General features: G+C 43.4%; 1 protein-coding gene across 3 annotated transcripts in view; it reads left to right on the forward strand.

Annotated features, from left to right (window-relative positions):
* The window catches only part of ARFIP1 (ARF interacting protein 1), a gene marked incomplete at both ends in the record, with an annotated part of 39,005 nt that extends 33,835 nt beyond the window's left edge, over positions 1-5,170 (forward strand). For all 3 annotated transcript variants that reach the window (XM_081999056.1, XM_081999057.1, XM_081999058.1), the window contains one exon: positions 5,015-5,170. In XM_081999056.1, coding sequence (XP_081855182.1) covers positions 5,015-5,170 — 156 coding nt within the window. The remainder of the gene's footprint in view (positions 1-5,014) is intronic.
* Between the last annotated feature and the right edge of the window lie 9,428 nt (positions 5,171-14,598).

Here is a 14,598-nt window from a genome sequence, read left to right on the forward strand (position 1 = left end):
GCTGAATCCAGATGTGAATTAATAGTTGTTCTGAGTCTAATTAGAGAAGCCTTTTTAAATAAGATGATGGTATGGTAGCCATATAATTTTTCTGTTGTAGGTTGTAAACCTTTGGGCTTAGTCTTATATATATTGATACAGGATGTAGCACAGTGTAGTCTCAAGCTTAGTTGTTAGTATCACTTCTGTGTTGAAAACAGAATTGTGTAATGAAACCTTGACATAGTGAGGCAATTAAGCAATTTAGGGTTTAATTTTAGATTAGATAAATCAGTTCATTATTATCTCCCGATAAATGTTTTTACAGTCTGACCAATATTAAACATTTAAAATAAATCATAATTTTTGCCTGACAGATTAATGTCAAAACAGAATCCTAGACATTCTTTTGTAAATTTATCTCCACTGGTTGCACTCAGTTATGTTCCCACTCAAAAGTTTTGTCCCATATTTGGTTAAGCATGACATATGAGGAGAGCAGGGAAAACTGGGTGGTGATTCAAGCTGCCACTGCAAAGGAACTATAAAGCCAGTTTAACTGGCTGGTGGGCTCTGGTTGGTCTGTGTTGCTGCAAATGTCTCCAAACAGCCATAATCTATGTGGCCCTACAGTTAGGGGGGAAAAAAGGCATTGCATGGTTGCAAGTCTCTCTGTGCCTGTTCACCTGGGTTCATGTGTTAATATTTCAATTAAAAGCCCCCAAAGGTTCAGAAAACTGAATTATAGTAAAGCTGGGATTGCAAGTTTCTGTCTGTAAAACCAAGATATGCAAGATTTCTATTCACTTTCATTATAGCATTTGATCTTGAAGGTAGAACTAATGATTTTATTTTGCGTTGCTGCGAAGTTGTATCGGTGCTAACCCCAGCTGGCAGAGGTCTGTACAAGTTTGTGGCATTGGGTAATGAATATAAGAATAGCTGCAGTCAAAATCTGTAGCTTACAAATAGTTAATTTTTTTTAATAAGGATGGGTGTCCTTTTCTTTCCTTAAAGATTTCTGCCACTCAGAAGTTTTTGAAAAGGCGTTGTCTTTTTGAGACAGGAAAAACTTACTCATGTATGCACTTGAGAAATGTCAAATCTTTCTGTGTAAAGGAAGAAGCTGAATGCACTTCTGTGAGTTGTACTTCAGAAGTTTGTTTAAATGCTTGCTTCTACAAATGAAAGCAATATGCAATCTAATGGAAACCTGGATGATGTAACTGTTTAGACCAAATAACTTCAAATAAAGATAGCTAGGAAAGGATTATGATAGTTGTGAGGAGGTACAAACTGACAGATAGATTAGAATGGGGGTAGTCTTTTTGGCCATTAAGATGGCTGAAACAGTCTGAGGATGTAAAGAAATCTGTACTTACTAGGCCATGGAAAATAGGGTTTTCAGAAGGAGGTGTAGGGGAAAGGGGACAATATTTAAAAAGAAATTAAACGTTAAGAGCATCCAGAGAAAATGTGAAAACTCAAGTCCAACCTACAGTATCTTCTGTATATGGTACTTAAGTCTTCCGTTCAGGGCATGCCCATTTCTCATACTTACCCACAAAGTTCAGTTTTGTTTTGATATTTAAGTTTGCCAAGTCTATTATGGAATGCTTACTCTGCTCATAATTAGGAACAAATAGGTGTATGTAGTTAATTAACAAGGAACAATGATTTTAAATGATGTTCAACTGTAAAACATGATGGCTTTTTGACAGGTGTGCTAGTCATACACTAGAACCTGTATTTTAGCAGCATACCATTAACATTCTTTGATTGCAAGGCGAATCTTCAAATGCTCCTTTACTGAAATAGGTGCTACAACTTAGTGCTCAAGGGTTGGCCTTTAGTGCTGTAGTCCGACAGTCACTTCAAGGCTTTGCTGCAAAAAACCAAAAGTGGTCTCTTCATCTTCTATCTCCCTTCCCCCATGTTGCCTTCACTGTTGTGCTTACAAAAGTGTTTTTTCAGCTGTGCAGAGAATCAGATTGGGGAACTGATCCAGGTTAAAGCAACTATGTTGTTGTCTGGTTAGTTTTAATCTAGATCTGCTCCCTGATCCAACTGACTACATAGCTGCATGAATGTTTTGCCAACAGAGGGCTAAGGTGAAACATAGTGTGGAAGTAGGAATCAATGGCTGGATATGGGAATGGGCTAGGCTGGGAAACCTTTCTTTCATGGGAACACTGATTAGGTTTGAATTTGGCTTTAAGCGAATACTTGTCACCCAGTTCTTAGCTGTGGTTGCAGGTGTTTTTGCAGTGGACATCAGACAAGTTGAGATGTTACAGCTTTTTCTCTTAGCTGGCTGCTGCTTCATAGTAGAGCTCATAGCAGAGCTTCTTTGTATAGTGTCAGTTTAAGTGATCTTTTTCTAGAAATTTAATCTTAGTTACCTGAATGAAGCTGTGGATAAGAAGATCCTGCTGCCATTTTTGGGATTCAGTTAGCAATCAGCTTCTGAAAGAGGAGAGCAGAAGTTCTAACATCTTGAACCTCTGCATCCAGTGTGATCACGGTCACAAAATTTATACCACAGTGAGGTAGCTCTGGCTTGGGGATAGGACCTCATACAACGAGGTAGCTCTAGTAGTTCAAAAAAACCTCACCAAAACGAAAGATTTTTTTTTTCGGTCCGAATCATCTGCTCTACATGTCAATTCCTGCGCCTGTGTGTGTGTGTGTGTGTGCGCGCAGGCATACTTAAGCCCAGGCCTGACTGGATTGATAAAATTATCAGAAGACTTCAGGGCAGTTCACAAAAGCTTTGTGTTAAAAGGTACCCTAACAAAGTACAAAATTTGGCCTCAAATTGATGAACTTGGGCTGGGAGAGTGTATTAATTACCCTTGTTTTATTTGAGTTCCCATAAACAGTGTGAATAAAACTCTTGTAGCATTTTAATAATGAGCTAGAACTAGCTTGGACTGTGTGAAACCTTGCATGTCAATGATGAAAGAATCTGCTCAAGAAAAAATGTACTTGCTAAATCTTTTGCTCTCTACTTTTAAAAGCAAACTCTTGATGTTGTCGTGACATGTTCCACTTGTATGACTTAATATTTTTGGGATGAAAATACAGATTGTTATAGATACAAAAAACCCGTCTATTTATATACTTCTATTACCACACAAACTGAACAAGGACATCTTTCATGACTCTGAAAAGCTGAACTGTAAGTTTGTTGAACAAGTGTAGTTAGCTATATTCTACATCTCCAAAATACTAAAATGTCTGTACTTCATGAATTTGGAGTCTTCTGCTGTAAATTAAAAAAACATTGTCCCAAGATACAACGTGCACTGCAGAGTCCCTTCGAACCATACCCACCTCTCATGTTTCTTCTTGGAGAGCCTTTTGATGGAAGAACCTACCATTTTACACTGTTATTAAGGCAAAAAGCCTATTTCACATGCATTAAGTTTAAATTCACCTGAATTATTAGCAGAGAACACAGGAATACCAGTTTTCAAATTGTTAGAGCAACTTAGAGCAAAATTTGGGTCACCAAAGAGACGTTATCACTTAAGTAGGATACTAAAGTCTGTACAGTCATCAGTTTATGGGCAAAACTTAGTGAAATGAGACTATTCAGTAAAAAAATAAATTGTATTATTCAGAGAAGAAATTTTAACTTCTAGTGCTGAAACTTTTGTATACACTTGTGCACATGCATACATGCTCAGCCCTTTTTTCTCAGTGTTTGATTTTAAAAGTATGTTATTGCATTTCTGTGTAATAGTGTAAGTGTTACTCTTCTAGTGTAATAGCATGTCTAATACGTGGGGTTTTTTTTTAAATTGAGATCTTTTTCTTAAATTAAGGCAATAAAGTATCTCTGTCTTGAGTTGCATGCATTTCAGAAAAGCACGTTAACTAAATAACCTGTTAAAACAAGCATGGCCAACTGGTAGGCATAGGGCAAACCTGGCCCAAGGACAGTTTTGCTTCCTAGCATGGCAGGACTAGACTTTCCCTTGTGGACTGTGCTGACAGGCAGGGCAGTGATCCAGAATTTGAGTAGAGAAAGCTAAATCTGCTGCCTACACATCTTCCTTTTGGGGTCAGTCAGCCACCCTGTTCCTCTGTTCTCTTGGCTAAATGCTATTGGGCTCAAGGTCTTGTAGGCTGAAAACAGGCACAGGGCCACCATCTTAAGGATTTGGTCTCTGACTTAAGAGTAAGGTTGTGCTGGGCTGAGCGTACACACGAGGCTGCAGGAGAAACTGGACAGAACTTTTCCAGTGTACTACTGTTCATCATGCACAACTTCAGGTTGCCTGGTGTGCTAGGATGAAAATGTAACACTTGTTGACTTCATCAGTGCTATAGCTTGTTGTCATAGACCAGACTGGAAGAGAAAAAACATGATGCCCTCCAGCGGCTCTTGTGTTCTTCTCCCCAAGTTTTGATTACTGCTATGACATGTGTGCTTCCTGAGTACTTTGCACGAATGTTATAGTCAAGATGCTGACCAAGTGCTGTAAATAATCCTGTGTTACAGGAGATGGGCAAGAAGTATTGCTGGGAAAAGAAAATCAATTTCATTTGACTTAGGTATACATGAGCTGGAAAACAGCAACTCGCTGCACAGGGGGCAAATGAATGAACTGTATACTTAGATAATGCATTTAGATATGCAAATAGATAATGTCATGTACTGTCTCAGGGAAGTCCATTTAGCCTGCAGGTAGGTATCTTAAATAGAGGTTTGGCATCTAATTTCGAGGAATCAAGTACTTGTAATCAAGTGTTTGATATTTGATAACATTATGCTGTTTAGTGAATTGCTTTTGGTCCATGCATACTGAGTTGGTATTGACTGTTGAGCATACTTTATGAAAACTCTAAATTGCTTTAATGTTAAAGAATTTTTAATTTGCATGTCGTACTTGTATTTTTAAACTTTTATTAAATAAACCTGTATGAAGTCTGAGCATCTCAAATACACCTGTTTTTTTAGTAAGGGACCTGTAATGTTGTTAACATTTGCTGCCTCCTCTTAACCTCTTTCTATCCTTGCCTACAGGTTAAGGTATTGCACAATCAGCTTGTTCTGTTCCACAATGCCATTGCGGCATACTTTGCTGGGAATCAAAAGCAGCTTGAACAGACACTTAAACAGTTCCACATCAAATTGAAAACTCCTGGAGCAGATGCCCCATCCTGGCTTGAAGAACAGTAATCGGATCAGAGAAGAAGATCCAATGTTAACCTAAAATCTTTAAATCTGATAATAATTAAGGGTTGGGGTTGAAGGACTGTTGTAGTGATTCTTGCACAGACAGCTTTAATTTTTTTTTTCCCCTTTTATAATACTGTAAAACTGAATTTGGTGGGAAAGTGCGTGACTTTAAGGTAACCAAATGTAATTTCTGTCATTTCAAATATAGAGCGCTCGTTTTGTATGTGAAGGTTGGTTATTTCTGTAACTGGGACTGAGGGAGGGAGGGGAAAGAAAACTATTCTAGATTTGCACTGACAAATTATGTTTGTGATTTCTGGTCATTTTGGTGGCTAGTCAGAATATTTCCAAATGAAGGTTTACATGATTTGTAGCAACATCTGGTATTTTATAGATGAACATAGAGAACATCTTTAGTAATTTTCGTATGACTTTTTAAAAGGACAGAGTTAAAAATATTTTGCAGATTAATAATATACGGCCTATATGTGATATGTGCATATAAGGCAACAGTAGCAGGTGGTTCATTGACTAGTGGAATTGCAGCAAATGTTTTTTTAAAACATGTACCTTTCCATTATAGGTTCAAAAAAAAAAAAAAGGAAAACACTAAAGCAAGAATCACTGTCAGTCTGAGGCTTCTAAGCACACATTTTTGCTTTGCACCAAGTGGTTTGCTGAGTGAGGCCAACCATGCAATGTACTAATTTCATTTAAAATTTTACTTTCTCTATGAATCAAATACCGTACTAGCCTTAAATCACGGGTATGTGCCTTTTTAAAAGATAGTATTTTCCGCCAGTGTACATAGTCCAAGAACCCTTTCACATAACGGTTTGTCAATTCCCAACAAGGGGAAGGAGACTGTGTAAATGCTGTTTTGTTTTACACTTAGAGAAAGTTAATGCTTTAGTTAACCTTCATGGACAGGTATGATTTTTGAGAGAGGAAGTTGGGCCAGTATGGTTTTCCTATTTAATTGAAAAGCATACTTCAGTAATGGGAGGACCACAGAGGATACTTTTTTAATTTCTCTGTCAATCGTGTAGTCCTTAAATGTAAAATTTTATGTCAATTTTATCATAGACATTTTAAATTCAATATATTGGAGTCCTCATTTGCACATGTTGCGTTGCTTTGTGTTCTATTAAGTAAAATGAAATATTTCAAATATGTTATTTACAACGGTGTGGATTGTATGATTTATGTACTGTACATTCAAATGCCTTTCAGCTGATGTTCTTAAAGTTTTCAATGCTTAACAAAACTGTAATGTAACTGTAAATCAAACTTTTTAATCATTCCTCATTAAATTCTTGGCCTGACAGAGCTGCCTTTACGTTTTTGTTCTGTCAGAATCTCTTGTAATAGTTCATTTATGTTCCCCAGAATGTATATCCTATGTGAATTTTGTATTCATATTAAAGGTGTTTGCAGTCAAACTTCCTTGACTCGTTACGGTAAAGAGTAGAACCCAGCTCCTGCAGTGGAAGCTTAGTCCTGTTTCTGAGTTGCCACCCCTGCCCAGGAACTTCTGGTAAAGCAGTACTAGGTGGTAATACTGACACTGTTTTATTTCAGGATGATTTAATACTGTGCAAGTTCAATGTAAACTCATAGTGAAACAAATTTTCAGTGTATCTAATTCTTGACTTAAAGGAAGTTTCATTACATTTACAACTTCTATGAAGACTTTGACTTCCACGGTCTCTGAATCTTGGCATGCGTATGGTTATGATGGTGCAAGAAAGAAGTTACCTGTGTATGGCTGAGCTAGGAAATGCAGATGGGAGCGTTATAGCAGGGTTGACGAATGCAAACCTACTGACTACAACTGAAATGTCAGCTTTCAGACCACCAGGATATATACGGAACATGTGCCCTTGGTTTCTATCTCAGATTCACGTGTCTCCTGCTGAGGATAGTCCCTGCCCAGAAGGAACTGATCTGTCAGAAACAGTAAGAGTGAACTTGAATCTGAAATTGCCTTATGCGGGTATGACCCATGTGCCATTGCGTAACCCTCAGACTTTTGCAATGGCTTAAAACTGCTAGAGTCTCTTCACCTGGATGAAAGGTTGGACAAAAGAGATTACTCGTTGAAACGTGTATTGTTTAATACCAGAGAGAAGGAAGAGTGACTTCCATTTTGCTTACTGAAGCAATTGCTCTGATAGCCTTGGTGAGGAGAGTTCTGTGTTCAGCTGATCGATAGGATATTAAACTGTTTGCCTTTTGTAGTACATTAATTTTCTTTCTTTGCCCCCATTAAAATATATGTGCTTATGGAATAAGTCAAGCACATGTCTTGTATTCAAAGTCAAGTCTTCTGGTCTAACCAAATTTAGAAACTTGCTTCTGGAAATCATGAGAGGAAGGCAACTTCTGAAGTTTCTAATGGGGAAGTAATTACGGTTTTCAGCTTTTCTGATACTAACAAGTTGTATAAATATTTTAAGGTTGTAATACTGGCATTTATCTGGATAGACAGTTTTCAGGGTGCATTTTTTTTGTTTGTTTGGCAAGGGGGCCATACCCACCTAGCAGAGTTTTGGCTGTGAAAGATTTCATCTCTCTTACAATTTATCACATTAGTGCTTCTAGTGTTATGTGAGGTTTCTCAGGAAGAAGAATTTAAAGCGGTTAATAGTGTTTCAGATATGCTCTTGCAGCTGCTCCACTAAACAGAGGCCCAGGGAACGGTTTCATTTCTTGGTGACCATACTGTAAGTTACCGGCACTCCTGGCTTGTTTGAAACTTGTAGCTCCTGTTGTGTTGTTTGCATAAATCCTACAAACAGCTCTTCTGCTCTAAAGATGTTCTTTGGCATCATGCTTTGTCAAGCCCTTACAAAGAACTCTTCTGGTTATAAAATGTATCTATAGTTAAATTTGCAGAGAGGTCTATGCCAGTAGAGTACAGTAACACACCAGTATCATTGAACTAACAGCTTGATTTCAATCTTCTGTCAACTGGTTTTCCCAGCCACTTTATCTCTGTTCTGTCTCTGCTTCCAAAAATGATCAAAGTAATATGAAAGGAAAGCTAAACGTTCCCCTCGACTCTGTTTTGATCTGAACTGGGGGCATGTTCAGTTTGTATTCTGTGCTTATCTGCTCTTGGTCCTTATTGTGGTGTTACAAGAATAATAAGGTATTATAATTATTTAGCATTCCTCATCTGCAATTATCTTTAGGGCTTTTTTTAGTCTGGTTATCTTTTCCATGCTGCATGCTTGATGTAGAGGTTGTACTAGTCACAGATTTTTTTTTTAATTAGTCATTAATCTGTTCATGTTTTGTGTATTGCCCCCACCCCAAACTTCTCCAGCTACTGGCAGCTAAGTTGTGTCAAACCAAAAGCTTATTTTTTATGAGAAGATCCACAGAGGGGTTGACTGTTCCTTGTTTTTTATCTCTTTATTCTCTTTGTCACTTGTTGTTGTTAGTAGCTCTTTGACATCTCTGTGTTCTTTCAGGTGTGGTGTTAAAGCTACTGCTGCACAGAAAGCACATTCCTGCGCCTGGGACGGCGGTCTCATTCACCTCACCGCACCCATTTTCACCAAAGTCACCTCTTAATTTCTCTTAGTCTTATATGGGACCCAAGTGGCCAAGGTAGATGGGGTGTTTCACCATGGCAGTAGTTGGAAGTGAATTAAGGGAGTACCTTACCCTGTAGCATGAGAGTAGCAAGTAGGATGGTTTGTGCCTGCCTTGGAGAAGGATGGCATAAATTGATAGAGCAGCCGTGGAAAGGAAAAGTGATGCGTTGCTGTTTCATCAAGGTCCCTACACTGAAACGCAGAGAGGCAGCATATGAACCTTGCAGAGCAATGGCCTTGGACATCAGTTCAAGGCTCAATCAGTTCAAGCTCAGTCCATGGTTTGCAAATCTTTCACTTGTATGGCTGAGAGTGCCGGCACAAAAATGTTAGTTTTCACACTTAGCTGACTTTTGGGAGGAAAAAAAAAAAAAAAAATTAAGAAGGGGGCAGCAGCAGCAACAATTCTGTGCTGTCCACTGTTGGTAGTGTATTTCTGTTAAGTAGTTGTACTCCGCAAGATGTATGTTCAGCTTTATTCTTAATCACTGCAGGTGAGAAAACCTTTGTTTTCTGAGCAAATACACTCTGTCTCATCTCTTTATGAGAACCCATTTTAAAGATAATAGCTATTGGAGGAATGGAAATATTTGATATTCCAGGAGATGCAGAAAAAGACATCAAGAGTATGTTTCCAGAGTTCCCTTGCATCACCGGGAGGTAGAACTTAGATGGGTACCAGTGTGGCTGTGTGATAACATTTCTTAATTAAGTGCAGAGATCAGATATAGAACAGAGTAAACCCGAAACAAATTTTTAGTTTGGGTTTCTCCTGTTATTACTGTTTATGCCAGCATAAAGCCATTGGTTCAGTCAGGAACAGTTCAGCTATCGGCAATGTGTTCCTAGTAAATGGTACTTAACAAATGGTATGTCTTACTGTGCTGATTAAAAAAATAATTATACACCTCACTACCTTTTAAAGACTACTGAAGGCTGTAAATCCAAGCACTTAGGAGCTAAATAATGCTAAAAACTGGTGTTGCCTGTTCAGTCTTGATTTGCCTTTCTTACATACATGTATGCATCATGCTAGTTTTATGTGATAGTGGTAATTAATTGCAGTGTTTTGTTTCAAGAAGTTAACTACCACAGTGCTTAATTTTGAAACCAAATAGAACTCGGTTTTAATGTGTCTAAAGTGTCACAATATAACTTTCTCTCCTGCCTTTGTCCAAACACTGTAGAAATGCAGTCATGAAGATGATGACACCATTTGTTCGGGTGGTATAAATTGCTTTGTTCCCACTAGATCTATCTGTTCAGTCATTGAATTCATGCTCAGCCTAAAGCATTGGAAGCTTTTTGGACTCTGAAGAAAAGCAGAGTTTACAAAAGACATTTTTTTCTCTCGTAAGAAATAAAGGTAATGTCTTAAAAGTAGTAGTCATCTTGAAAACTGTCTTGAGCATTCAATTAACTAGAAATCTTAACATTTTAAGAACAAGATTTGGTTTTGTAGTAGACCAACCCATATAAATGCTATCTGTTGCAGGGAGGTGCATTTCTTGCTTATTATAGGTGGGGCTGCTTGATCTACCTATTATTAAAGTTGCTCAATACTTCCTACTGTAAAGACCTGTTTTCAGTTGTTTGTAACTCGAATTTTAGCCATGTGGGCAAAATCTTTGCCTGCTGAGTGCTCACATTTTTAGAGGGGGAGGAAAATCAGCTAAAAACTTAAAAATTAATTTGCTAACATTGTGTTTTGGGAAAGTTCTGGGGCAAAAACCCACAGGGTGAGGAAAAGTTAAGAGTTTAACTTCACATCCGGACTGGCTCCCGAGTCCTCTGCTGCCCTGTTCAGTTTTGGACTTTTTTTTTAATACAATGCCATTATAATACGATGCCATTATGAAAGTCTCTTGTTTGGCTTTCTCTTTCCGTCTTTTCGAGCGAACATTTGTGCTCATGACTGGCAGCAATGAAAACAAGTCTCTTTGGTTCCAACACAAGCAGCTACAGTCCAAGCGGCAATGCGCTTCCTCGCTGATGACCTCAGGGGTGACCTGACACTCTCGAGGAATGTCCGTCCTTGCTCAAAGCTGAGTGTGTCCTCCCCAGCTGCCGCTAACCCTGCCAAGCGGAGATGTCTGGCTTGATGTGAATTGCCATTTACTGCAGCTGAATTGTTTTCACTCGGTGAATTTTGAGCTTAAACGACCAGGTTCTGACATTTCATTCCATAATTTTTCCTTCGGTTCTAAAATTGATTTTTTTTTTTTTTTTTAAATCGTGTGAATCGGACGGGCTGTTTTGCCAGGCCAGTAGGTCAGATCTCTGGCTGCAGAACTGTAAGCCGGGATGGCGTAACCTCAGCCACCACAGGCCTGGGCTCCGGATCAGAGGCAGCGGGGTGCAGGTTAGGCACTCCACACTGAGATGAGACACACTTTTGTCCTCCTGCTCCTGCCTTCCCACCCCTGGCCCTGCCAAGGTTCTGTTTTCTTTCTCGTGCTTGGCTCGGGAGCTCTGGTAGCTGATTGTGCAAGGCTGGACGTGAGGGTTTTCTTCATCCCTCCCTCCTTTCTTGGGCAAGGAAGTGCTCCTGATTCTGCCTCGGAATTTGCCTCCTGTGAAAAGTAGTGTTGGGGTGTGTGGGCTGTGGTTGTTCCTTACAGCTGTGACTGTTTATTTACTTGAGTGAAGTTCACCTTCGCTCTTTTTGGGAAAGTGGTTTTATTTTTCAAATGTGATTGAATCTCTTGGCACGGTATTTCAGAACAATGTATTTGTTCGCCATATAACATGCAGATGGTACTTTGGCTTTCAGGTGTCCACAAGTCATGTGAGCTGCCTAGTGTGACATAAACCCAGGGCTGCGGTCGCATCTTAAATTTGCAGTTCTCTCACGTTGTCTGCTTTGAAGACTGACTTTCAGCCTGCTGCTGCCACAAGGCAAGTTTGCAGGCCCATCATGCCTGCTCCCACTGGCTTGGCGCAGCTGGTGCGTAGTGCTGGGGTGAGGGGACGGGGACGGGGTCGGAAGGGCTTGCTTGCCTGGGAGCAAGCGCAGAGGCTGAAAGGCTTCAGTCGCAGACCGAGCCCGTTGCTCCTGCCCGGGAGCGTGGCTGGTGGCACTGCTGTCCCGTTTCTATAGAAATAGTTGCTGTGATTTCGAGGGCAGCGCGTGGTACCCCACATACATATTCACACACCCACCAGCCAGCGTACCAGGAGCTTGCTTAGACCAAGACCCACGGCGGAGGCCTACGCACGCCTCCGCCCGCGGCGGCGGCAGCACCCGGCGCTGGGGTGCGGGTCTCCCTCCCCCCGCACGGTTGTTTCGGTAGCCGCGGCGGGCCGGGGAAGGAGACGGGCGCCGCCGTCCCCGCCGTCAGGCGGCGAGTGGGCGGGGGCGGACCGGGGCGCTCCCCGCAGCCGCCGCCGGTGTCACCTGCCGCGGCTCCGCCCGCGCCGCGCCTGCGCGCCGCTCCGCCCCCTCCCGCTCCGGCGGCGCGGCCCCGGCGCGATGGGAGGAGGCGGCAGCGGCGGCACCGGGCCCTGCTGCGCGCGGCGCCGCGTGCTCCCGCGGGCGCGGAGGTGAGTGGCGGCGGCGTGGAGGCGGCAAGCCGCGGGGGTCTCCCGCTGGCTGGGGGGTCGCAGCCGGGGAGCGGAGGGCAGGGGTCGTCGCCGCCTGCGTGGGTCCCTCTCCGCCTTACCGAGAGGGCGGTGGAGAGAGCGCTCCCGGGAAACGGGCTCCCCTCCCCCGCGGGAACCCGGGTTCCGGCGCCCCGCGCTGCTTCCTTCACCTCTCCGGCCGTCCCCTATTAACGGGCGGCAGCCGCCGCCGCTCCCTTCGCACGGCGGGCGTGTGCGGCGGAGCGGGGGCTGCCGCGAGGACCCCCGGCTCTCCTCCCCCCGGGGCTGTCGCCCTTGGGGCCAGCGTGTCCCCCCGGACTTGTGCAAGGCAAGGGGTCGGGCAGCGCCCGCCGCCGGCGCGGCGGCGAGGGCGCCCCCTGCGGGAGGTGCGGTGCGCGAGGGAGCGGCGGGCGCGCGGCGCCTCAGGGCGCCGGGGTCCGGCGGGCGGGCGGGAGCCCGAGGTGAGAGGGTGGCGGGTGCCCCCGAGCCCAGCCGAGGCGGCGGGGACAGCTTCCCCCCGAAAAACCCTCGGCAGTCCCCCGTGGCCGGCGGCCTCTGTTGGAGGGAGTCGCGAAGTAAGGAGGCCTCCCCGGGGCCCTCGAGTGGTCCCGGCTGCGGGCGCGTTGGCGTGCTGCCCGCCTTTCACGCGCGCCCTGGGCAAAGGCCCGCTCGGGGTGGAAAACAAGGTGGTAAGGCTGTTCCTCTGGCATCCCCTTCCCCGTAGCGGGGTGAGCGCAGCGGCCGGGAGCCCCGAGCAAAACGCAGCTGGAACTGAGCCCCCTGACAAAACCCGCAAGGTCTCTGCCGGCCGCGGGGGTCTTCTGTCTGTGGCCCGTCTGGCTTGTGCGGGGAACCCGCGTGGGGCTCCCTTCCCAGCCTGGCTGGCTGGCAGGGAGGTCGTGCCGCATCAGGGATCCTGCTGGGTGCATTAAGTGGTTAAGCACCAAGTTGCTGCGATAGCACGAGCTGCATCTTCTTTGTAACCCACGGGTATTGGCAAGATCAGCGGCTAGTTATACGAGGCAGTGTTTGCAGTTTCTTTATCTGCATTTAGCAACTGGTTGCTCCCTTTACCTTTTTGTATAGCTGTTGTTGAGACCCAGACATCCAAATAGTGTGGTTGGGCTTTGGTGTCAGAATCGGCGTTGTTCTCGTGAGAATTTGGAGGACGCCTGACATAGAACGTGGGCAGCAGAGAACATAAGGCGTTGAGTTAAAGGGAGTAATATCTTGCAGTATGAATTATGAGATGCCCTTCAGCGCATCGTGCATTTCACCTGTTAATTTGTGTATGCAAATATAATATATGTCTGTCTCAGTGGCAACTGCCTTTTTTGCAAGAAACAAATTACTCTAGAGCGTTTGTCTTCTTACCTGGGGAGAAAGTTGGCCCCACCCTCTAACTTTGAAATACATTTCCAAGTTACATTAGGTTGGCTAAAACAATGAATGAGACAAAGAAATAAAATTTTATGCCAAATATGGACACAATTAAAACGTGCAGTAAAGATGTTACTTTAGAGCTCTTGCACTTCTTGGGCTGTTTTGGATAACAAACGTGCAATAATTAAGCATAATTGAGACATCTTAAATGTTTGTTCTTGGATCCCTTTCTTTTTCTTCTCTTTGATCCTTTGGAAAGCGCGGAGAGGCTTCTTAGGAGTTAAAATTTTGCTTGGTTTTTATTACGCATCCCAGTCCTGGCGTCTCTCAGTAATCTGTCGTTCACAGTGGGAACGGCTGCCTTGTTCCCCACCTCCTCTCGCTGTACTTCCTGCTTGGAGGCACCTGCTGATACCAACGAACGGCCCAGAGCCCATCCTGGCTACCAGCTTCTCTCCTCTCCCACCCACGGTAATGGCAGGGGCGCTGGTAACATCTTCAAGCCACTCCAGCGAGAGGCGGCAGAAGGGAATTTTGATCAGTCTTCTGGTATCTGGTAACTTGAGACTGCCCTACTCTTACAGGCAGGTGACCTCTGTCACCTGCATCGTGCTTATCTGTCAGAAGATAAAGCTGAATGCCAGCCTTTATGCTGTGCTTTTCCTTTCACGCCTTCCTTCCAAACGCTGATTCTTCCCTTTTCCTGGTTCTGGGTGACGGTTACCTCATCCAAAACAGTACAGGGCTCATTGGCTTGAGAATGGTTTTTCCTGTTCTATCTATCTATCTTTACATCTAGGTTGGGATGTTTTCTTCCCCTTGCATTCTCCACTCCTTTCACTAGGAGTGTCCCTTGTC

This window comes from Phaethon aethereus, assembly GCF_964289735.1.
Source record: "Phaethon aethereus genome assembly, chromosome: 4".
Taxonomy (NCBI): Eukaryota; Metazoa; Chordata; class Aves; order Phaethontiformes; family Phaethontidae; genus Phaethon; species Phaethon aethereus.